Consider the following 25,520-nt stretch of genomic DNA (forward strand, 5'->3'; position numbering starts at 1 on the left):
ATAATACAAGCAATTTAATTAACACCTTTGCTTGTTGCTAAAATTTATTTTTAGCTCTCATGAGTTTTTCTTGTGTTCAATTTCGACATTTTCATTTAAATTAATTCTATTTCTATATTTTGTTTGTCACGCACTGTCTGCTGTAATTGCTTTGTTCTTGCTACGCTTGGTTATAAGTCATTAGCAGCTTGACAAGCTGACAATAAAAACGAACTTTTTAATGCATAAAAATTACGTATACGCACTGCGCTTTACATTTACGTTTGTTTGTGCAATTTTCGAAGCAAACAGCCGCAACTAGCGGCTATGCAATGCACAACTGAGCGATAATTTCTATTCTTAATTTAGCATAAAATTTATGTATTTTTGTATGATTTATATTTGTCACGCGAGAGCTAAAATTTAAGCAAAGCATAAGATTTATGAGCAAAAAAGCAGCAGCAATTATATACACAATGCTAAAGTCATCAAAAGCGGAAACGGAAGCGAATTGCTTTGACAAAATGGCGACATTCATATGGCATTGAGCATTATTTAACTGTCTGCACTTTTGCTTTTATTACGCTTTTAGTTAACATTGACGTGCAATTGGGTTAGTGCCAGCAATTTTTATTTGAACTCCACTAACTGTTAGTTGTAGTGGTTAACTAAGAAATCGATTTAAAGCTTTTGTGTTGAGCCTAATCGGCTGTCAATGCAGCATTATTCATTTATAGCCTTTCTTTCTAAAGCTCAACAACAAACCAGCAGCTAGTGAGACTAAAAGCTGACCAATACTACACATAATACTATAGCTTAGTATATATATATAACTGTATATATGCTATGCATTTGGATTTTACGTTTGCTTTTGTTGCCACTTACCATTGCGATTCTCACTATCCGCAGGCTTCATTTGTATGGGATGATGCATCTGTAAGAGTTACAAAGAAGCAAATGAAGAATGATTTAGAGTTTGAGGCAGAGAGCAAGAGAATAGCGAAAAATACTATAAACTACACAGTTACAAATTAAGTTAAACAATAACTTAAATGAAAGTCACGTAAATAATAATAAAATTTAGCAAAATAAAACACCAAAGCTACAAATTAATACAATTAATTCTAGAGTCATAAAATTAACATAATAATAGATTACAAAGCTACAAAAATAATTAAAGAAAGAGAAAGCTTCAAATTAATTTATAGCATTAACTTAAATTGGAATTTAAAGAATTAATAAACAGCAATCTATCAAAATTATTTAAACTTTAAAAATTTCAAAATTGTTTTCAATTGTTTCAGTTGCAGTTTGAGCTCATTGATATTAAATTAAATTCTATTTTAATTCATGAAAAGAAATAATAATAAACAAAAGCTTAAAATTGAACATGAATTTAAATAAATAATAAATAGCAAAAGCTTTAAAGTTTTAAGTCTATCAACATAATTTTAACCTTAAAAATTTCAATATAGTTTTCAATTGTTTTAGTTTCAGTTGAAGCTTATTAAGCTTAACTTAAATTTTATTTTAATTCATGAAAAGAAATAATAATACACAAAAGCTGCTAAGGCTTAAAATCTAACATGAATTTAAAGATATAATAAATAGCAAAAGCTCTAAGGGTTTAAATCTATCAAAATAAAATTAATTTTAAGAATTTCAAAATAGTTTTCAACTGTTTCAGTTTCAGTTTGAGCTCATTGATATTAAATTTAAATTCTATTTTAATTCAGGAAAAGAAATAATAATAAACAAAAGCTGCTAAGGCTTTAAATCTTACATGTACTTAAAGAAATAATAAATAGCAACAGCGCTAAAGCTTAAATAAATTAAAATTAAAAATTTAATTTCAATTTAAGCTTATTAAGCAATTGTTGCTTATTTTTTTCAAGTGTACAGCTGTTCAAATTGCCACAATGCAAAGTCAAAGGATACATGAATGTGCCACTGATGAGTTTTTCCAAAAGCTTTCAGTTGAGTGTGTGTGTGTGTGTGTGTGAGCTGGGAAGATTTCATTACTTTGATTTCGATGAAAGTGCAACAAGTTTGAGTGTGGCAAGCAGCATAAAGTTACACAAAGACAAAAGGTTGCCAGCCAATGCTCATAAAACTAATGAAATACAGCCAGAGAATGAGAGAGTGAGAGAATGAGGTAGAGTGGGCGCATCAATTTCATTAACGTTTTGCCATTAGCACTTGCAATTCAATGCGCTGCTTTTTAAACAATTTTTAATTTAATGCTGCAACATGCATTGAGTAAACTGATAAGGCACAGCTGGCATGTCCTTGACAGAAATGCCAGTTACATTACGTTGATTTCAATTTCAATTAACTTTTCATGCAGCTAAAAGGCTAACGCAATTGATAATAATAATGCTTACAAGCTGAAAAAAAAAAACTGAAAAACTTCAAGAGCCTTTTGGCAGCAATAGTGCAATAAGTGAATGAGTGCCTGACTGACTGACTGACTGATGGACTGACTGCCTGACTGGCTGAAAATTGAAATAAAAATGCAGAGCAAGGACTCGGTTTGAAGCGCTTCAAGTGTCTGCAGTACTCAAGCCTATTGCTGGCTGCTTGCCCATTTGGTCAAAAGGTTTTTTATTTTCTTCACAAATTACGAGTAAATGTCACTATAGACTGACTCATCTACTACCCACCCAGCTAGCGCCTAGTGGGTGGGTTGAGCTGCATTGTTGTGTCATTTTGCTGCTCTATTATTTAAAATGAACAGTTGAATGAGTTAAGTGGTCTGTCCTACCTACAAAGCTAACTCTCTGCAGCTTTGTTTCCTTTTCATGCCAAGACCATTTCAATTCATTTCAACTGTCTGTCTGTCTGTCAGCCTGCCTGTCTATATATCCATTCTTGTATTTATTCTAGTCTACAATAGCACAAAAATTCTGTATGCTGCTTTAATAGCATTTGCACTAAAATGCGATTTTGTGCTCAACAACTTGCTCAGTTTTTTTTTTTTTTTTTGGTATGTGTTTGTCATAGAAATTGTCAATTAGCTATGAAAATATTGCGGCCAGGTTGTGTTTTGAAAACGAGAGAGAGAGAGCTGTAGTTCGTGCTTTGGCTTTGAAAAGGAATTTCAAATGCGTGACTGCACTGGCAGAAAAAATTGAGCAAATAATTGTTTTTTTAATATATTTTTTAATTTACTGCAAAGTTTCGTTAAATTTCTTAAGCTACAAGAAAATTTACTTTACAATTTAAATAAAATTGCTTACAGCACAAATAATTTCTCTTAATTAAACAGCTGTTCGTCGCGCTCTCTTTCGCTTTTCTCTCTCTTAACATTTGGCAGCTTAACTTTAAGCAAAATACATTGCATACTTTTGGGCAGGCATAAATAAATATCTTCATTTGCACACAGAGAACTTTTCTCGCATATTTTTGGTTCTTGTCTTGCCAGTGCACACACACACACACACACACATTTTGCAGCAGTGTATCAACATTTTCCGGCAGTTTTAAGTGCGTCACAACTGCGTCTTTTCACACGTGCCACACATACATGCGAGCCGGTGAAAGCACCAAAAAGCAAAAGGAAAAACTGACACAGTGCTGACCAAAAAGCTGTCGGGCCACTTAACACACACACACACACATACACTTAAGCTCACACACACACACATGCAGGCAGGCAGGCAAGGCTGGCAGTCCACTTCAAAACAAAATATTTATTGTAGCCGTTGACAAGTTAACCCCACACATACGCACACACATATGTCGCTCTCTTTCACTCACTCTCTGTGTTTGTGTGTGCGTGTGTGAAAATGCCAACGTTTTAACGTCTGTTTACCTATCGATTATTTCAGGTAAATTAAGTAGCTCGGGCACACGGGGCGACAACGTCGACATCTATAGTTGAGAATGTCGATGAGATTGGTGGGCTGCCAAATGCATTAAAGGATCAGACATGCCCACATACTTACATCCGTATACACACACACACACACACACATACACATGCATAGCTGGGTCACTTACTTATACAAACAAAGCACGGCATATATAGCCTAGGCATTGGTCATTATTTTGACAATTACACACGTGCTGCCATTTGCCTGTGCACAGCCCCCACCCCACCCTCAGCTAACTGAAGGTTGGAAGTTTGTTTTAGTGCCTTTACCCCTGCCCCAGTGCCGCAAAACAAATGGGCATCCATGTATAAAGGAAAGGGATAGGGCAGTGGAACTTTACTTTAGAGTTGGGTGTAAAATTAGAAAAGAGTTAACAGAGTTTGAAAAAGACAAATGAAAGTAGCGACACAATAATAATTAAATATTAATTAAACATGCATTAGCATAAAGTTAATTAATTTATTTATAAGCACTTTGCTTTAAGCTGATTTTATGCTATCGATAGTAACGATATTCATTAGAGAAAATATCACTAACAAAATATAAGTTGAAAGCAAAAAGCTTATGAACTAGAATTAGAATTTATTTGAATATATTTCATAATTTTATTTTTAAGCGCTTTGCTTATTAGTTAATATAATGCTTTAAAGTAGTATCGATAGTATCGATATGCATTGCAGAAACTATCGAGCAGTAAAAGCAACTTTTGTAGGCCTGCTAACTCTGTTAAGCCATTAACTGTTTGAATATGTTAATGTAGGCACAGTTATGGGTAGCTCTAGGTTGAAATTGGTAAAGAGAAAGAGAGCGAGTGAGCGAGAGCGAGAGAGAGAGAGGGACACTCTACAAATGTTTGCTTGTGCCTGAAACGCTTCATTTAATACGTTAACAATGAGATTGTGCTCAATAATTGAATCCACTAATTGACTGATGATTACATTTGTGTAGGACACACACACACACACGTCGAGTTAATATAGCCACGTGTATGTGTGTATGTGTATTTTAAGTTAACGCTAACTATGTCACTCTATCGATCGATGGGGCGACTCAAGCAGTTGACTTTCTCAAGCTGCATTATTAAGCAAGGCACAATAGAAAAAGGTTTACCAAAACACACACACACACATACATACGAAACACACACACATACAAATGCAAACACAGACAGGCAAAAGCGCTACAATTATAATGCTAGTTACACACACAGTTACAGAAAATTTCGAATAAATTCGCTTGCACTACTTACCCCATCCAATGTTTTGATATTATGCAGCGCATCCTGCGCTCGCAGCGCTGCCTTGCGCGTATAGTAGGTAACAAAACAGCACCCTGTATTAACGAGAAAACGAAACAAAACAATCGATACAAATCGATACAAATATATATATATATACGTCTTAGCTATATATAAATGTTTACAATTAACTTTTTACAATCGTTTGGGACAATTAGACAAACGAGCACGTCATATATGTACTTATCGTATTTTAACTTTATTTTTGGGACTTTTACATTTGAACTATGCTTGACATGCTTTTAAAACATTTGAACTTATGCATGCTTTTATTTATTTTTACATTTTTCTAGGGACAATAGACGAGCGCAACATGCGAGCCATGCAAAGAGAAATAATTTTGTCATATATGAGAGTGGAACAAATTTCTTATGCGTTGTGGGTAAGTTTTTGTTTTTTATTATAATTCATTATGCAAGAGACGTAACAGCTTAAGTGATAGTACTACTGCTTAAATATTAAGTATACGCTATCAGTATTAATTATTGAGCATTAAGCCAAAAGTAGCTCAAAGATTTGCCTTATGCTGTATTTTAATAGTTCAACTATATAATAGAAAAATGGAAAAGATATAGAAACTTTTATTCTAATTCAAGTGTGGAAATTTGATTTCATAAATTATTGACAGATTATTGGGTCTTATATTTAAAAGTTTGTAAACAGATTCAATTTAAATAAATAACAGAAAAAAATATTTTAATAGTTCATTTAAATATGTGCATATTTGAAATTCAGTTTTTCGTTTTAATATAAAAAATCAACAATTAATTTTTTAACAATTTGACTACAATTTTAAAAAATAATTGTTTGAGCAAATATGAGCAAGATAAATATTGAGAGATTATTTTCTGTATAGTCATATAATGGTTTTAATTCGGATTTGGTGTTTTCATTTTTCCTAATAAAAAAAAAACGACAATGATTAAAATAACAAATTCTAACTCAATTGCTGAAATTTAAGCCCATAAATTCTGAATAGTTTTCTTGTTTTAGCTTGTTAAGCTGCTTCCTAACTTACAAAAAAAAACGACAATTGTTTATATAAAAAATTCTAACTCAATTGCTGCATAAATTGCATAAATTCTTAAATATTGAATTTATTTGCTGGCTAAACTTTTTTTGCACTTTTTAATTTTTCAAAATAAGCAAACTAAATTTTTGCAGACTTATATTTTTTTGTGGCTTTCCCCCATGTATTTAATTTCATAAAGTTTCATTGCCCTGCAGTCAGACAAAGCTAATGCAGTTGAACGCCTTCGTGGCGTTAGATTCTCTCTCTCTATATATAGCATATAGCTATACTATATGCATAACTTTATACATATTTAATTATTGCAAGCCAAGGGCACGCATGGGCATCGCCATAAATATGCATAATACAATTTGCACATTTCATAAAAGTTGGCGTACATTATACAGCACAGCATTATGCTTATGTGTGTGTACATGTGTGTGTGTGCGTGTGTGTGTGTTGCTGGCAATTATGGCCAATTACCTGACTGACTAAGCAAACTTTATGCCAAAGCCACAAAAAGAAGGAAGTGAACCCAAGTGAGCTGCCCAATGGCCACTGGCATAAGTTTTAATGCTGATGGTGCTGGCTATAATCATATTACTTAATGTTGTTATTAACACCCGCATTGGCAACCCAAACACCTAAAGCTAACCTAACACACCAAATTGATGAACATTGTAAAATTTCATTGAGCGAGTTGTTTGTTGACCTCAGTCGCAGTATTAAATTCACGCATTTGTATGCCACTCACCTCGGCTTATCGATGTGACCTTATCGCGTAGCACATTCAAGGTATGCACACGTCCAAACTGCTCGAATAGGCGTCGCAGCTTGGACTCATCCCAGGTCTTGGGTATTTGGCCTACGAACATTTTAATATTATCCGCATCGGGTTGATCTTTGGTTAGCTCTGAGTCAGCATCATCCATGGCATTGGCATCGTTCGGTTCGGGCTTGAGCGGTTCCGCTATGGGCAATAGCAATCGCTGCAAGATATAATAAAAAATTGAAAAAAATTTAATAAAATATAAGCACAAAGGTTTGTTGGGAGATTTAATTGACAAAGGAAGTTTTAATTGGAATTTAATTAAACAATAAGCGGCAGAGGGTTGAGTGAGTTTGCTTTATGGCTTAAGAATTAACATTTAATTCTTTGTTAGGAAATTAGGATTATTTCTTTGCATAAAATTCGGTGGAGAAATTTTTTATGATTTAATTAAGAATTAAACGCAGGAATTTAGAATTCAAAATGAATTTAACTAACAAATTGAAATTTGATTTTAACAAAATCTGTCGCTGTAGCTAATTTATCAATGTCTCTCTAAATTGCATAAATTATTATACAACAAAAAAATATTTAATAAAATCTAGTATTAATTTTTTCTTGATTAAATTTAAATTTGATTTTTTAAAATTTATACAAACGATGCCTCTAGTCTAATTTATCAATTTATTATATAAAATTTGGCTGAGAGATTTTATAAGATCTAATTAGAAAAAAAACTATTAATGGAAATTATTAAAATAATGTCTCTCTCAATTGCATAAACAATTATTTAACAAAAAATATTAAATTAAATAATTTTTCTGATTAAATTGAATTTGAATATAAGAGCCTCTAGTTAAACAATCGAATTTAATTAAAAACTAAGTCGGCACATGAAACAAAATTAATTAGAAAACAAATTCTTAACTGAAAAAATTAAAATAATGTTCAAGGCATTTGCATAAATATTTTAACAAAAGCTGTCGCTTCGGCTAAAAATAAATATAAAATATAGATATTTTATTGCATAATTAAACAGCAAAAAAATATTAAATCAAATTTACAAATAATTTTATATTGATTAAATTTAAATTTGATTTATTTAAATTTATACTAATTTAGTCTAGAGGCTAATTAATCAATTTACTACATTAAATTTGGCTGAGACATTTTAGAAAAGGTAAATTACAAAACAAATTATTAAGCCTACAGCATAAATATTTCAACAAAAGCCGTCGCTTGGCTAATTTATCAATGTTTCACTCCATTGCATAATTTTTTATTCAGCAACTCTATAAATTAGTTGAACTATCTCGTTTCACTCGTTAGCTCAGCTCAAACTTTTCTTTTTTTTTTTTTGGCAATGCGATTGAACTTTTATAGCCAACAAGCATATTGTCTATCTACTGCTCTCTCTCTCTCTATCTTTTGTTGTCTAACTTCATTTGCTAATGACCATAAAAAGCAACAAGAACAACAATACAAAGTGTATACCACAAGTTGTGCACTGCATAAAATACAAATACTAATTGTTATTAGCAAACTAATCTAATCTAAAAAGTTGTAAACGTTTTTACTTTGTTTTGTGGCTGACCAGTCTCTGACACTCACTGTGTGTGTGTGTGTTGGGCGGTTGGGGCGTGGCACAAATGTATTGAATTGCTTCATTTAGATGGTTAGACCCAGGAAAAACTTTGTGTTGTGTTTGGTTGCGGGTTTTATTGGGTGTTGTTGATGGCATACGAAATTGACTTTTTGGCTGACGTCAAATTGCTTAGCCAACAACAACAACAAATTGACCACAACAAGTCACAAGCTGATTTGAAAATGACTGGAAATTGTCAAAGCAGTTGAGGCAATAAATTTTCAGCATTTTAATTGGTTTGCCTAGTTGAGAAATGCAGAGCGGAATTTGTTAAATATTTTGAAACAAAAGCATAAATTTATGCGCATAATAAAAAGCTAAAGTTTTGTGCTAGTTTCAAATTTATTTTTAGACAACTGAAGATTATGATTTTTATAATAAGCGCACATTTATCAAAAAATGTTGCAGTGTCAACTTATCATATCAATCTAATAATCCATTTATCTTAACTGCTGTACTCTCATTTTAAATTAACTAAATGTTGCCATTACGGAAATTACCTTGTCCTGTCCTTGCAACTTTCATTATGCGCGCGCGTTTATTTATGAACTGCTAGTGAATTTAAATGACACTTTCTGTCCCCCCCACTGGCGCTGGCAAATGACAAAACGAACTTAATCTATTAGCTGGCTGCCTGGCTGACTGCTGCTGCTGCCAAATTGTCTAAGCAAAGAGCGAGCTTAGCCTGCAAGTCAAATGCAAAGTTGGCGCAACAGCATCAGGGGCAACAAAGCTGCCTTGCAGGCATAAATCAAAATCCGTGCCACGCTACAGCGAAAGAGAAAAAAAGTGAAAGCAAAGAAAGCAGCAAGAACAAAAGTTGAACTGGGCTTGGGTGGTGGGGGGGGACAGGTGTTGGGCCTGTGGGCCCGCTGGCAATTATTGCGCATTCAAACGCGTTCAGTTGCCTGCGGGATTCGCGTCAAGGAGCAGCAGATAACTAGGCAGGCGCTCGCTCCTTGGTGGCTTAGTCTGCATTACTAATTCAGTTTCATTTAAATGCGCCCAAGCTTAATGAGAAAATTGCCTGCGGTGTGTGCGCCCAATGGGATTTGCTAGCTCGCGCTCTTTCTCTCGCTCTCTCTATCTCTCAGGTGTTGGAATTGTTGGCTCACTTGATGTTGTTATATCAACTTAGCTGCTGCCGCTCAACTCAATTCAGCTGCAGCAAGCTTTAGCTGCGCCACGCCCACACCCAATTGGGCGTTACGCCTATGCGTCAAACGTTGCCGACAAGCGTCGCCGTGACGCGGCATTAAATTTATGATGGCAGTTTGTTATGTCGCCGCTGTCACAACAACAGCAACAGCAACAGCAACAGCAAATAGGCAAAAGATACAGGACACAGCACAGCAGTGTGAAAAATATAAAGCGAAAAGTGGAGCGAGGTCGTGAGCGATAGCGAGGGCTGCTGCGCATAAAAATGACCCCAACATAAATTTAATAATGCTCGCTTTATTATTTAATGTTAGCGTTTAGATTATTTTATAGCGTGCAAAAAAGAAAAAAACAAAACAAAACTAAACTAAAAGCAGAGCAGCGGCTTAAGCTAAAGAGCATATGTTTTATATTTAGAGCGCAGTAATTTATTTAAATAATATGCAAAATATTAAAGCTTGAAAACTAAGTTGTCAAATTATATCAAAATATATTGCATTTATTTTATTTATAATTGCAAGCATTTTAGTGCGAGCATAAATATCGTATATAGTGATAGAAATTAATTGAAGGAGTTGTCAATCTAAATCGAGAGCGAAGAATTTTATTTAAGCAGCGTGAAATAAATTTAAAACTAAAGCGAGTCAGAATATTTTGTGCTCTAAGGTGTTTTTTGAACTAAATTATATTAATAAATCCTTTTCCTATTTAAATTATTTTCAATTCTATGCAACACGCTTGAAAGCATGCTGCAGTTGCTGCAACATATAAGTAGCAAGAACACAAACCTTAGTTAAGGCAACAACCTAACGATCTTGTATAAAAAGCTTGTAATGTGTTTTGTATGATTAAAATTATTAAAAGAATATTAATTAAAACACGTAAATCAAGACACTTTTCTTTGCATAAACGAATTTTAAATATTACGCTAAATTCTTTCGCATATTTTGTGTTAGCATAATGAAGCCGCTAAAATCTTTCAATTTGAATATGAATTTGTTAAATAAATTGTTTAATATTTTAATTACAAGTTTCAAATTCCAACAAATACTGTACAAATATTTTATTTGTATTTAATTCTTTTTATTAACGCAACACTTAATTAGCCGACTACTGTTTTATGTTCTTAACTTCTACTATCTGGCTAACTAATTTACGCACTTTTATTATCTTTCGGGCATAATAATCGCAGTAATTGTCAGCAACTGTCACTTGTCATTAGCAAAATAAATTTATGTATGGCTCGTAGCTAAAGTCTTGATGAATTCCAATGTTAAAGTGTCGCCTGGTCTTTTGCCTTTTGCCTATACCCATTACCAATTATTGTCTTGGGCGTTGCCAATTATCATTAGTTAGCTGCTCAACTGAGCTGACTGACGAACTGACTGAGCCCGACCAACGCTCAATTCACTTATTTTAATTGAATCGATTCGCGGCCCATTTGGCCACGCCGGACAAGCAAAAAGTAGCTCGCTCGCACTCGCTCTATTATTTTATTAGGCATTTAATAATGAGCACTTCGCTTTTTTTTTATTTTTTATTTTATTGTTTTTTATAATTTCCGGGCAAAGGAACTGCGCGAATGGAAAAACTGACGCCGGCTATGCGCGAAATAATAATTTTTGATATTTGATAGCCTGACATTATACTAAGGAAATTGAAATTTATATTATAGTATTGAGTAACGGTGTGTCTATAGTTAAAATGTAAATTGTATTGAGGGACAGGCTAAAGTTATGGAGACTTGAAAGCAGTAGCAAGTGAAAAGTTTAGGAATTTGTTACTTGATGAAATTAAATTGCAAGCATTTAAAATTAAATATGAAAAAAAAAGCAATAAATGAAAGGTAAATTTTAGGAATTGTAAATTTTAAAATTAAAAATGGATAATTTTGGGATATTAAGATTTAATTTTTAATATTTTAGGTAATTGTAAATTTTAAAATTGAAAAATGGAAAAGTTGGGGAAATTAGTTTTTAATATTTTTTTTTGAGAAAATTGAAAATATTCAAATTAAAAATTGTTATGGTTAGATAAATTTTTAATTAAATTTAATTTAATTTTAAAAACAAGTATAGTCTACTTTTGAGCGTTTGTTTGCTTAGTAAATTCATCTAAAGGCAATTTAGCAGTCATTAGCTGTTGTTAGCTGAAAAATGTGCAATGTGCGCCCACAAAGCATGGGCGTGGGCGTGGGTGTGGGCGTGGTTGTACTCACCAATTTGCAGCGGGAGCAGCGACGCTTTGGTCAGCTAATGAAGTTCTGGAATTAATGCTGGAATTTAGCAGCGTCGCAGCTGCAGCAGCAGCAGCTGTTGCCGCCGCTGTGGTTTCGGCTGCTGCTGCTGCTGTCTCTATAGTTGTTGCTGCTGTTGCTGGCGCTGCTGCTGCTGCTGCTAGTGTGGGTGTTGCTGTGGGCGTGGTAGCAATGGCAACAGCATTGGAATTTATTTGGTTGTGTAAAAGTGTTTCAAACAATGTTGTTGGCATGCCAATGCCAGCAGCAGCAGCAGCAGCGGCAGCAGCAGTTTTGGTCATTGTTGTTGTTGCTGCTGTTGGCGTCGCTGCTGCTGCTGCGCTTAGATTGCTGCTGGGCCGCAAATATGGATGAAAACTTTTAGCAGCACCTGTAAAAGTTGTTGTTGTTGCTATTGCGCCAGTTGCTGCTGCCGCCGCTACGGCTGTTGCTGCTGCTGCTGCTGGCTGTTGCAAGTTGTTATTGTTATTGCTATTTAAATTGTTGCTGGCGCTATAGAGACTGCTGCTGCCGTTGGCCATACCATTAGCAACATGGGCAACAGGTGCCGTTGTTAGCATTTTTGTTGTTGTTGCTGCTGCAATGTCTGCTGCTGTTGCTGTTGTTGTTGTTGTGTCTATTACTGTTGCTGCTGCTGTTAGCTCGCCAGTTGTTGCTGTTGCTGTTGCTGTTGGAATGCCGCTTAGTTTATCCGCGCGCAATTTCAAAGATTGCAACATCATTTGTTTTATTTGCGCTCTTTACTTTTATTGCTCTCTCCCTCTTCTATTGCTGTCGCTAATTACTTTTAGTGCTGCTGCTGCTGCTGTTGCTGTTGCTGTTGCAGTTGCATTTGGCGACGACGCTTGCTTTTTAATTTGCCGCTGCTGGTTTTTACTTTTATTAAAATTGTATATTATCTCACTTTTAATTGCCGCTTAGTTTTGTTTTGTTGTTTTTCGTCCTTATCACAGTTTTATTTTCTCACTATTGAGCAACACTTTTGCAGCTTCGCTTTGTTTTTTTTGTTTCAGCAGCAACTGTAATTAAATTAGAAAAACGTAAAGCAACAATTGTTGGTTAATTCAAACATTTGCCAAGTGGGTAATAAACTTGAGATTATTTTTAATCAGCAGCGTAATTATTTAGCTGGCTAAGCAAAGCTTTTAAATTAATTTGTAGCAGTCATAATCATTTAAAAGCTGAGCTAATGATTAAAAGAGAATTATTGAATTATATTCAATTACAATTCTCACTAATAGTGAGGAAAAATGTTGGGACTGCTTGAAAATCTTGAATCTAATTGATCTACTTTAGAAATAATATCTTTAATTATTAATTTTTATATCATATATTTCACATACTCTAGAATTATTCTTTCATTTTAAACAATTAGGAAAAGTATTTGAACTGCGCCTTATAAAAATAATTTAAATAATTAATTGTTTGCAATTGAAATTTTAGAGTAATGCTTCTTGCAAAATTAATAGTAATTATTTGAATTATTAATTGTACTTTGAAAGTCGCTTGAATTCAAGTCTAGATAAGCAGATCGAACGAAAAATCTGAATATTCAACTAAACTAAACTTGAGTTTACGCTAAATATATCAACCATAAATTCCTATTAAAAAATTGAATAGATTTTAGTTCGACGCATACACAAACTATAAAATAAATGTTAAATTTTATTTTATTATTTACCAATGCTCTTCACATAAAATGCGTTTTCAACTTTAACATGAGTTATTTATTTATCAGCAGCTGAAGCAGCTACTTCAAAATAGCAATACAGTTTTTTTTATTTTGAAGTGCGTATATTTAATTCGAATTGCTATAACAAAACCAATTAAGTGTGTTTACCCAAAAAGCTAATTAAAAACAAATTTTTAATTGTTTAATTAAAGCAAACGCAAAAGCACTCGAAATGCAAAAACCAAAAAAGCCACAAAAACTTAATTTAATAAAATAGAAAAATATGCATATGAAAACCGCAAAATGTGAATTGCAGCCTAAGCTTATTTCAATGCGCAGGCAAGTGGAGTGAATGACTGATGGACTGACTGACTGACTGACGGACGGACTGACCACTTGACTGGTCTGCATTGAAGTGAGCGACGCCAACACTCACAAATGCACTTGCGTCGAGGCAAAATGGAGTGGCATGTAAACTTAACTGCTAAACAGATAAGCATTTGAGTGCACTAATACAAACATAGACACACACACACACATACACACTTAGATAGTTATGCGCAGAGACTCAGTTGGGCGGCATTATGTTGAAGGCTGCAGCTAATTAGTTAAATTGAAATCAAATTATTTGTTGTCGCACTTGACTGGCCACAGGCATGGACGCCTTAATTAACGCGCTTCACACACACACACAGACACATAATAGTTAGTAATAGTTGCTAATCCAAAACTACTGCTGCTGCTTCAAGTTTGCGCTTCTTTGAATATTGTTTATTATATATTGTTGTGCAATTAAACTTTTAAATAGCCAGAGTATAAGTTTTAATAATTAGCTGCCTCACTAGCGCACTTTTGTTATTATTTTTTGTTTATAAATTTATGGCGCACTTTTTGTATTATTTTTCTATTTTGTTTTTTGGCGTCCGTCACTCTTGGCCAGATGCTCGCAACTGGCAACGTGTCGTGCAACGCTTGTTGCACCCCCTGTGCTAACAAAAGCAGCCTTGCCACATTGCCACACGCGCTTATCCCCAGCGCCCATCAAGCGATGTCGACAGCGCTGCCAACGTTAATGCCAACACCATCATAGCTTTCTCCATTGGTTAGGGCTTAAGGATACTTGCGACTAGCTCATGCCACTTGCAACCGGCTTACATATTGAGAATTCATGAGCACCAGAGCTTTGTGCAATTGATTCTCACAGCTTTTTGCCCACAAAGCGAAGACAACAGCAAAATATTTTGAGCAAACGAAGCTTAGCTTGAAGTTAAATATTTTTAGACAAAACTTTTTTAAACTTTGCTTATTAATTATTAAAATTTATAGCGCTATTATTACAAAGAAATTTCTAATTTATTTTATATAATTTTTTATTTTAAAGAGCACTTTAATTTTATTTTTTAACAATGAAGTCAAAATATTTTTATTAACTGCAAAGTCAAAACTTGCTTCAGTTTATATTATTTAAAAATAATTCTCAAGAAATTTTTTAACAACTGCCCATAAATATTGTGCTTAAATAAATTGATTAAATTATTTAGAGCACTTTAAATTTATTTATTTCAAATAATATAGAATGTGCTTGCCTGGAAAATATTTAAATTAATTGCAAGCTCAGAGCTTGTTTCAGTTTATAATTTCTACTCTTTATATATATAATTCAAAAACAAATATCTAAGCAACAGCTCATATATTTTTTTTTTTTTTTTTAAATATTTTTTCTTTTATGCGCTAAGCACTTAATAACATTTATTTCAACTTAAGCTAAAATATGCTTAAACAAATTTCAGTTACTTATTGCTTTTAATAATTTTATATAATGCCGCCTAAATTATTTGCTTAAGTTAGAGCATTTCAACTTCTCTATACATTTAATTTATTATTTGTTTTGCCGTTTTTTTTTTTTATATATATTTGTTGTTGTTTCTGTGTGCTGTTGTCTACATTATGAGCAGTTAACCGTTGGCTTGGGTGCTGCAAGCAGCTTTAACAGGCTGCCCAACCTTCGTTAACTAGAATGCTGGGGCCAGTTGCCCAGTCGGTGGCAGCTGTGTCATCCTCGCTGGCTGCTGCTGCTGCTGTCACCTTGTAATTTTATTTATCTATTGATTATTGAGTATCTCTTTTCTATTTATTTGCCTTTGTTTGCACACGCAGCGTGCTGACAGGCAGACGATGAAAAGAGAAACAACAACAACCACTCGCTTAGCCTTTGGCTGGCGTTTTTATTAAAGCAGCAACGGGGGCGCACACACACACACACAGCATATGTATGCATGTGTGTGTGTAAATATTTTGCGCCTCTGGCTGTTTTTTAATTAACTTTAGTGACAATATTTTGCACAGTTTGCCTTTGTTGCCTGCCAGCCAGCCAGCCAGCCAGCCTGACTCTCTGTCTGCCGCTTAGCCCCTTTGCCTTGTCACTTGCCAAACCCCACTGAGATAATCAAATTTTCGTATATGTGTATATATGTGTGTGTGTGTGTGTATGCAAATATAGGCTTATGGGCTTCTAACCTATATTTTGCCATTGGCCAGTGTTTGACAGTGACAGTGTGTTGTTGACATCTTACAACTCTTGCACTCTATATATAAGAATCATATGTCACACACACACACGCACGAACACACACACACATATACATTTGGTAGGTGCATTGCACTTCATTCCATTCCATATGGCAGCTTCATAAACACAATTCACTTGTTGAGCGACAGCAACGACGACGACGACGACGTCAATGTCTTCTGCAGCTCTCGCTCTCTTTCGCTCTCGCTCTCTCACTCTCTTCGCTTATCTTATCTGTCTGCATAGTTTGCTTTATTGAGGTTGATTTCGTTGAGCACTTGGCTTGGGGCTTTACTTTTTTTTTTGTATTTTTTGGTTAAACAACGCATAAAATTCTGTTATATATCCAAAAGTTAAACAAACGCGCTTACATGTGACTTGCAAGTTAAGCTTGCTAATCAGCTGTTATCACTGACAACTGTCATAAATGTCAAGCGAAGTGTGCACTAATTGCTTTGTGACAAATATTTTTCATCAAACTACACAATTTATAGTTGAACTTATCAATTTATGTAAACAGTGCAGTATGTATAACAGTTTGTATAACAGCTTATCAATTGTATATTGCTAAATTTGCAGCTTTTAAAGCAACTGCATGTATTTTGACTGCATATAACAGTTTTTATAACACTTTTTTTTACAACAAACTGTTATACAGCTTATTATTAAGCTTTGCAAATTTATTTGACAGTATAACACTTTTGTATAACAGTTAACACATTAGTATAACAGTTTTAGCTTGTTGTATTGGCGTTAAAAACATCAAAATTGTATTACAAACGCGTAACTTACATGTTTCATACAAAATGCACTTGTATCTTAAAGATACTTTTGTATCTTAAGCGTTTTTATGCACTTAAAGTACTGCCATAAATTTATTTTTGAACACAGCTAACATATGCTCACTTGCACACGCGTTTATTAACAATAATAGCCATAACTAGCTATAGATACATATATATGGATATATAGATTGGGGGTGAATACGCACTGGACGACGCGACCGCACGACAAGCAATTCGAATGACAACTAAGTGCCCCGAAAAAAAGTAACTACATTGATTTCATAATTTCATTTTCACTTACACACGCATACGCCGTGAACCAATTTTCAAGCTATATATGTGCATTATATGCTAGTAGTGTGCGTTATCTGCTGCTGATAAGAAGCGCTGAGCGCTTATCGCATAATTGCTTGCTGATTGTTGTCAGGTAAACTATGATACTGACTTTTACACACAGTCGCGCTCTCTTTGCTTTATTTGTTTATTTTCTCTGTCTTTATCTTTTGATTTTTTTTTTTGGGGCCACTCAAGTGCACAACCTTAAGTTGCAGGTTGTTACAACAGCTGACTCAACTTACTTATGCGTTTCCGTCTTTAATCTATTTGACAAACGTTCATAGCTATTCGCACTTTGTCGTAGCTGCTTGTGTACAATTTTTATGAGCAACATTGCCGCTAACGAAAATTATTATGAACGTTGCAACTTGTAACGCGCGAGCTCAATATATCCGCACTATAATGCTCATAAATATAAACTAAACTAAAACTAAACTCATGCACACGTAGCACAGAATATGTGTAGGAGTTGATTCGATATATAGCTACGAACAATAGTTTGAGTGCCACTGTCTGTCTGTGTGAAACGAAGGCTACGGGTCAGCTAGCAAAGGAAAAAAATAATAGTAGTAGTAGTAGTGGTAGTGGTAAGAGAGACCAATGAGCATGCCACGTAGCCCAAAGTATCGATGAGTTTGAAGTGCTGCAAGCCAAGTTCGTGGGGGTTAGAGACAGACTACGCTGTCCAGAGTCCATGTGAACCGGACAGCCGTTCCGAGTTCCGAGTTGTGGCCATAACAGACAAGCCCCATATATAGCCTAACGCCCACCTTCATGCATTCTATATAAGCAGCACACACACACACATACAAAGCTATATTGTGTATATATGTATCAACTATCTATCAGTTTTACATGCGCTACCCAATGGGAGTGGGAGGTGGGGTGCATAGTGCGTTGGCTTTGTCACTGTGGCATCAAATTATAGACAGCAAGGACTGCGACTGTGACTGTTTAGCGGCAAATGTGTGTCACTCAGTTAGCGTTCATATATATATATATATACATACATATGTATATAGTATGTATGGCAGCCATCCCTTTCATAATTATATAGCACAGGCACTAGCGCATGTAATCGGAAATCGAAATTTTAATAATAAACACGTTGTGGAGCTATGAGTATAGCTAATGCTCTAATTGGTTTATTTTTAGAGCACACTAAGTGCATATGTAGAGCAGTGTAGCAAGCTGAAGCTGTCAGTATAACAGTGCGTATGACAGTTTGTATAACAGTTGTATAACAGTTTATTTAATTTGTATATGCATTTGTTTGATAAAACTAGCATAGTAAATACTTAAAAGTGGTTAAAGCTGTATAACAGTTTGTATAACACTGCATTAGAACAGTTGTAGCACAGTTTATTTCTTTTTTGTTTGCACACATAATTAAACTAAGCTATTAAATAGTTATAAGTAGCAAAGGCTGTATAACAGTTTGTATAACACTGCATTATAGAAGTTGTATGCAGCTAAAATCAAACTAAAGTAGTAAATACTTATAATTGAAAGTAACAGTAAAACAGTTGCTACAAAACAGTATAACAGTTTGCATAATACTTGTATAACAGTTTGTTAAATTTGACAAAGTCAAACTAAACTAAAGTGTTAAATATTTATAAGTTGTAAAGACAGTATAACAGTTCGCTTTACATTTTGTAAGCAAAACAGTATAACAGTTTGTAGAATACTTGTATAACAGTTTGAGCAGACAAAGTCAAAGTAAACTTAAGTATTTAATAAATTATAAATTAAATAATATTTATAAATTAAACTGCTTTAGCAACAGTTCGTATAACATTGCATTATAACAGTTTTGTTTTTAGTTTTGTGTAAGCGACAAAAAACAAACAAAATCAAGCTAAAGTATTTAATACAACAAGCGCTCAACTATGCGCTTATCAGCGCTTGTACAACTTTAGCGCTGCTTTAACAATTTATCTAATCTGCGTATCTTATCCGTTTATTTATAGCAACAACAACAACAAAATTGCCATCGCATGCAGTATAGGGGGTAAGTAATTAAGCATATTACAAACTCCAAAGCAAAGAGTAGTAGACACAAGCAGAAGCGTAAACATTGTCTAAAGTGTATTTGTTTGGTCATTGAATTCACTTCACGTTCACCCTTTAGCACAAGTACACTTCGATTATTTTTTGTGCTGCTGCTCTGCGATCAATAATAAATTGGATTTGAGCAATAGCCACACAAACCATATACAGCTGTCCAAACTGTCTGTCTGTCTGTCTGCATAAATGTGTTAGTTAAGCGAAAAATTTAATAATTCAACGCCAGAGGGCAAAAGGGCAACAAATCGAGCAAACGAGCCGTTTTGTATTAAAGTTTGAGGATTGAAGCTGAAGGCTTAAGGCTGTGAGAAATCAAACGGTTCGAAGTTGAGGTTGCTGTGGTTTTTTGAATGTAACAAAAGCCAAAACACACACAGACACACACACAGCTTAGTGGTTTGAAAATGACAATCGAAGCAACAATGATAGCAACAATAATAAGTAAAACAACTAACTAATAAAGCCCAAGTCAAGAGCAGGTAAACAAAATGAGCAGTTGAGGGTAAAAGTTGTGTCTGTTTGGAAATCAAGTAAATGGACAGACAAAAGGAAGCACAAATAATATAAATTAAATGTGCGCCGCTGCATGTGTGTGTGTGTGTTGATGTGTGGGTGGTTGGGTTGGGTTTGCTGCAGAGTAAGCAAAGCTGAGTAATTATTTCCGTTCGAGCGAGCAAGACACTGGCTGCGGTTTGACTGCAGCACACGAACGAACGCTTAAACCAAAAGTGCCAAACGAAGCGACATCAAATCCTTGATATATATACATATATAGATAGCTATCTGGGCAATAATTTCGTTTGACATGCTTGCGGTAATTATTGACCGTAATGACAAAACCATAAGCCTGGCTCAAACTCCCCCACACAATTTGCTGCGTCTTCTTGCTTGGGCTTTTAATTGGTTTTTCGCTTGCCTTGATTTTAGTTATTTTCCAGTCATAAATTTGTTGTTTTGTCAACGCAAAAAAGAAAATTTAAATCAGCCAACGCTTGATTTGTTTGCTCTATCACTTGACGGAACATCCGTATGTGATTTCTATTCGCATATTGTGAGCTGTTTATATATTTCATTCGATATTTGCATTTAGCACACGCACATCTTGTCCAAAAACCAATTAATAATCTGTCTATAGTTTATTTTTAGCTGGCGAGAGCATGTGCTAAATTTGTTTCAATGTCGTATCGCATTTAGTTCAACAATTTAGCGCAGATGTTCAAAACGCGAGGCATCATTAAAGTGTATACGCTATTCTTTCACTATTTGATTTATTGAGCCACTTGCAGCTATGAAAAAGCAAAAGCGCTTGACAAAATGCAAGCGTAAGTTCTAACAATAAATAGTTAATAGTTTAAAATATTAAGCTCAAACAGACTTTCGAACGAGTAGTACTAACTTCAAATTAAATGAAAAAAATTCGCATATAAATTTGTATAGCAGTTAGTATAACAGTTGCTTGTATAGCAGTTTTTAGGTTTAGTTCTTATGGAAGTTTGGCAATTAAAAGTTTCTAAGCAAGCTAAACTATTCTAAATAAATTCTTAATAAAAATTTAATTCAATTAATTTGTCAATCAAAACTTTGCTATGTATGCTAAAAATATTCTAAATAAATTCTTAATAAAAATTTAATTCAATTAATTTGCCTAAAACTTGCCATGCAAGTAAAAATATTCTAAATAAAAATTTGATTTAATTAATTAAAGTAAAAATATGCTAAATAAATTCTAAATAAAAATTTAATTTAGTTTTGAAAAAGACAGCAGCATAAAAAGATATGCAAATATTTAAAATTCATAATATTGTATATACTAAAAATTAAATAATTTACCTGGGCACTGTTAAAAGTAGAAAAGTTGCTGCCATAACTCAAAGCATATTTTTCAAAAATAACTTTAAATTTCTTCAACAATATTAAACACTATAAATGCATTTTCTTTTATATATATGATGGATATATGCGGCACACTATAAATGTCACATTATAAAAGAAATGAGAACTACGCACGCACACACACACACACAAAACATTGATTAAGTTGAATGATTTCTTTTGTATGACAAATTGGCTTAGGGCGCGCAGGCTGCAAACTGTGTGGGGGGTGGGGTGGGCTCTGTGGGCTCTTGTGCTCGTTAATTCACTTGATGTGTGAAGTGCGAGGTCAAATCTGCTGCTCGCTCTCACAATAAAAATGAAAACAAATGAAATTTTCGCTGATCATTCAATCTGTTGGCACTTGTAACTGAACTCAAAATTTATAAATTATATTTGCAAACATTTTCTTGGCACTTTGCTTGAACTTTTATGTATTTTACACTTGCAGCATTTTTTTTATTTTTCCTACAATTTGCATTTAGCAGCAGCTATATATAAATGGAAAAAATGCTTTTGTTGTTGTTGGTTTTAAGATTTTTTGCGCGTCTGTTGCAAGTGACATGATTTCCATAAAGAAATGCATTGGGCTAGAACCGCCGTATATAGCCGGCTATATAGCTATATAGTACAGCAAAGTCTGCCCACGATAAAAACACGACGACGACGACGCGCACCGGCGACAACTGCAAAATCACATATATATATAGCTATATTATATATATGTGAACGAGACGCTGGCGATCTTAGAAGCTGGCCCCACAACGTCCAAGTGGGCACTGCCAAGGCGTGCCACAAGACTTGACAGACGCCAGTTCATGGAGCCCAAGCGTTGCGCCAGCAGCAGCAACAACAACAACAACAGCAGCGACGCCAACGCCAATGCGACGCAGCATAAGCAAAGACAAAAATATATATGCGCAGCATAAATAAATAATTTTAAATATTCATAAATTTATATAAAAATCTAGTGATTATTGCTTATATCTTTATATATTTTTTTTGATTTTTTTTCAAATTTATTTTTGCATTTTTAAGAGGGCGTGCTCGGGCTGCCAAAATGCGACAACACTTTGCATGTTGTACAATTCATTTAAATCAAAGCTGAAATTAGCTAAACTAAAATGTTGCTAATATTACTTTGTTGTTGTTGTTGTTGCTTGCAATTTTCTTGCTCTGTTTATTTGCCAAACTCGCGCTGTCGTTATCAATTTTCCTGCTAAACGCAGAAAAAGTGTCAACGCGCTCTCGATCTTGTTGCTCTCTCACGCGCGCTCTCTCTCTCTCACAGCTGTCGACACAGCGCTGCGTCTAAATAAACAAATGTTTATCTCTTGTTTTTGTTGCTGAGGTGCTGCTGCTGCTGCTGCTTAAGTGTTCCCTTGACATTTTGTCAGCCAAGTGGCTGGGGGTGGGTTGGCCACGCTCATTAGCCTGACAGCCTGCATTAGTGGGAGTTCAGCGAGGGCAGCGCTCTCTCTATCCCCCTCTCTCTTGCTCAGCGTGGGTGTTGACTGATCAGTTGTCTTTTTTATTATGCGCAGATTTATACAGCATATATAATTTTCTTTTTATGACAAATGTGCCTTGAAATTATTTATTCTATTTATTAAGCTAAGCAGCATTCTTCTAATGACATCAAAATTTACATTTGCTGTAAATTTTAAATGCGCTACAGTTTGTCCATTGATTTTGGGCATATGCGTTTTATATATATAACTAAAAAAAATTGCTTTTAACAAAATATATGCTAAAATATATTCTCGGTAATTTTTTTATTGAAGCAGTATTTTATTTAAAATTTTCTTTAAACAACATATATGCTAAAATATATTCTGACAAATTTTTTATTTACGCAGTATTTTGTTTTATTTGTTTTTACACTTCAATGTTTTGAGTTATATGAAGCTGCAAAATGTTATTAAAAAGTCGACCATTTGAGCTATAAAGTGTGTCTTAACAGTCGGCTACATAAATTACAATAATTAATAATTTATAAATATTTTGGGTATGAAAATTTGAACAAAAAGTTCTGTAAATTTGAAACAAAATATATACTGAGGCATTTTTTATTGACGCAGAATTTTATTTAATTTTTATACACACTACAATTTTTAATTAATATTAGCTACTGAATTTATTTAGTTTTGCTTCTTGAGTTAAAATGTAGTTCAAAGTAGCTACGCTTAATGTGTACGCTACATAAATTTAATTAATTAATGTTAATAATAAATAGTTTATATCTAATAACATTTAGCTGTTAGCTCGCTGTTAAGTTTAACATCAATCGTTGAACTTTAGCCACATAAAATATAAACAGGCCATAATAAATGAAGACAAAAGACATTTTAATGCACATTGCATGTCCGTCTAAAGTACAAGGCTATTATTAACGTCAGCGCGCTTGGCCGTGATTAATTATTCAAAAGGCAAACAGCAGCAGCAGCAGCAGCAGCAGCGCAGCAGCGTCGAATGTCAATGGCAGGACAAGTGAACTGCATATTATAAATGCGTTGATTTAAAGCAGATTTAAGCAGCCGCCAATAAACATAAATAGACTGAAGCTGCTGCAAGCATTATCAGCAGCTAAACACACACACACACACACACCCCCCCAACCGCACCCCTTGGGCGTAAAAAAACGAAAAGCTGAGCAACAAACTCTAAGCATAATTTTTGCACGTGTTGCGAATAAGTTAAGAAAGCGCTGCAGCAACTTTTCGTAGCGGCAAAACTTTTGCGACATGGCCAAAACCAAGAGATTTTGTTAGGGTGGGGGTGGGGGTGGGGTGGGGTGTGTTTAAAAAGCGCGACCGCATTCATTAGCGCAAATGGCTTAAATACTTGGCCAACCAACTCGCCAGCTTGCCAACCAACTTCGAATGCCTGCGTTTGTTTGACTTTCGGCTCGCTCTCTCTCGCTCTCTGTCTGTCTCACTTGCAAACGCAAGGATTAAGTTTTTGTTGAGTCGCGCGCCCCAAGGCAAGCTGCAGACAAAAGCTGTAGCTACACCCGCGCCTTCGCCACCTGACTAGCGCCTTTTCGCCAGTTAAGTAGTTTGCCAATTCGTTCGAAGCAAAGTATTTGCCATAGTTTGCTGTTATCGTTCGCATAGTTCTTGAGTGAGCGAGCGAGCACTTGATTGTGTGTTGGACAGTGTTTGAGTTTTGAGCAGAGCGTTTGCTTAATAACTTTGCATACTTTTAGGCGCAGCGGCTAAGTTATTCTCTTTGCCCCAAATGTTGCCACAAAACTTTGCAAGCAGCCGCATAAGTTTGAGTTTTTAGAGAGAATTTAAATATCAACCTGTTCATAAAGATAAAAACAAATTTGCTATATAAATAAAATATCAATTATTTCAAATTTGCAAACAATTTAATTTTTATATTAAAATGAAGATAAAAATAAATGTAAAATTTGTAGAAAATAATCAAGCTATAGCTTAATTATCTAGCGCTGACTTAGCTCAAAGATTTCTATGACAAATTTGCGAAGCAATTAAATTTCAATTTTATTTTAAAATAATGACAAAAACAAATTTGAAATATAAATGAAATATCAGAAATTTTTGAGGTAAGTCAACGTTTGATATTTCTTATATATTTTAAAGTTCACTTTTAATGATTTGAACTAAATAAATAAGTACTTGTTTAAAATATATAAGAAATATCAAACGTTGACTTACCTCAAAAATTTCTGTGACAAATTTGCAAACAATTTCATACCCATTTTATTTATAATAAAGACAAAATAAATTTATATATAATAAAGCTATAGCTTACCCAAATATCAATTATCAAGCGCTAACTTACCTCAAAAATTGCTTTGTCAAATTTGCCAAACAATTTTCATTTCATTTCTTTGCTTGTAACTTTTGCGCAAAATCACTTTTCACTTTGCCATTTTGCATTTTACTTTTTGTCGCACTCAAATTATGCAATTAAAGAGTGCATTTTGCACTAAAAGTTTAGTTCTCTTCGTTTTTTTTTTTTTGGCCACGTCTTTGTCGTCGCTCACTTAGCAACATGAATAAAATTAAACTCACGGCATAAGTTTGCCTTTGGCAGCAGCAACAACAACAACAGCAGCAACTTGTGCAACTTGCGCATATTTCAAATACTGAATGAATTTTGCACATATTTCAAAACTTAACTCTACGCTTGCTGCTGCTTCTTCTTTTTTTTTTGTTTGCTGTGCTTGCCTCATAAAGTTTCTTGTAGTTG

At 34.3% G+C, this 25,520-nt stretch overlaps 2 protein-coding genes across 2 annotated transcripts; both read right to left on the minus strand.

The window, feature by feature from the left end:
• Positions 1-727: 727 nt before the first annotated feature.
• On the minus strand, positions 728-11,379 carry LOC108608447 (CUGBP Elav-like family member 1). Its single transcript, XM_033294932.1, has 4 exons — positions 11,332-11,379; positions 6,918-7,152; positions 5,104-5,186; positions 728-913 (listed from the first exon to the last, which is right to left on the minus strand). Exons 1-4 carry the CDS (start codon positions 11,377-11,379, stop codon positions 839-841), a joined length of 441 nt encoding a protein of 146 aa, XP_033150823.1. The 3' UTR covers positions 728-838.
• A 570-nt stretch (positions 11,380-11,949) lies between these two features.
• On the minus strand, positions 11,950-21,334 carry LOC117135050 (antifreeze protein Maxi-like). The gene is made up of 2 exons (XM_033294933.1): positions 21,255-21,334; positions 11,950-13,011 (listed from the first exon to the last, which is right to left on the minus strand). The coding sequence occupies exon 2, from the start codon at positions 12,712-12,714 to the stop codon at positions 11,950-11,952; it is 765 nt and encodes a 254-aa protein (XP_033150824.1). The 5' UTR covers positions 12,715-13,011; positions 21,255-21,334.
• Between the last annotated feature and the right edge of the window lie 4,186 nt (positions 21,335-25,520).

Source organism: Drosophila busckii, chromosome 2L (assembly GCF_011750605.1).
Source record: "Drosophila busckii strain San Diego stock center, stock number 13000-0081.31 chromosome 2L, ASM1175060v1, whole genome shotgun sequence".
Classification (NCBI taxonomy): Eukaryota; Metazoa; Arthropoda; class Insecta; order Diptera; family Drosophilidae; genus Drosophila; species Drosophila busckii.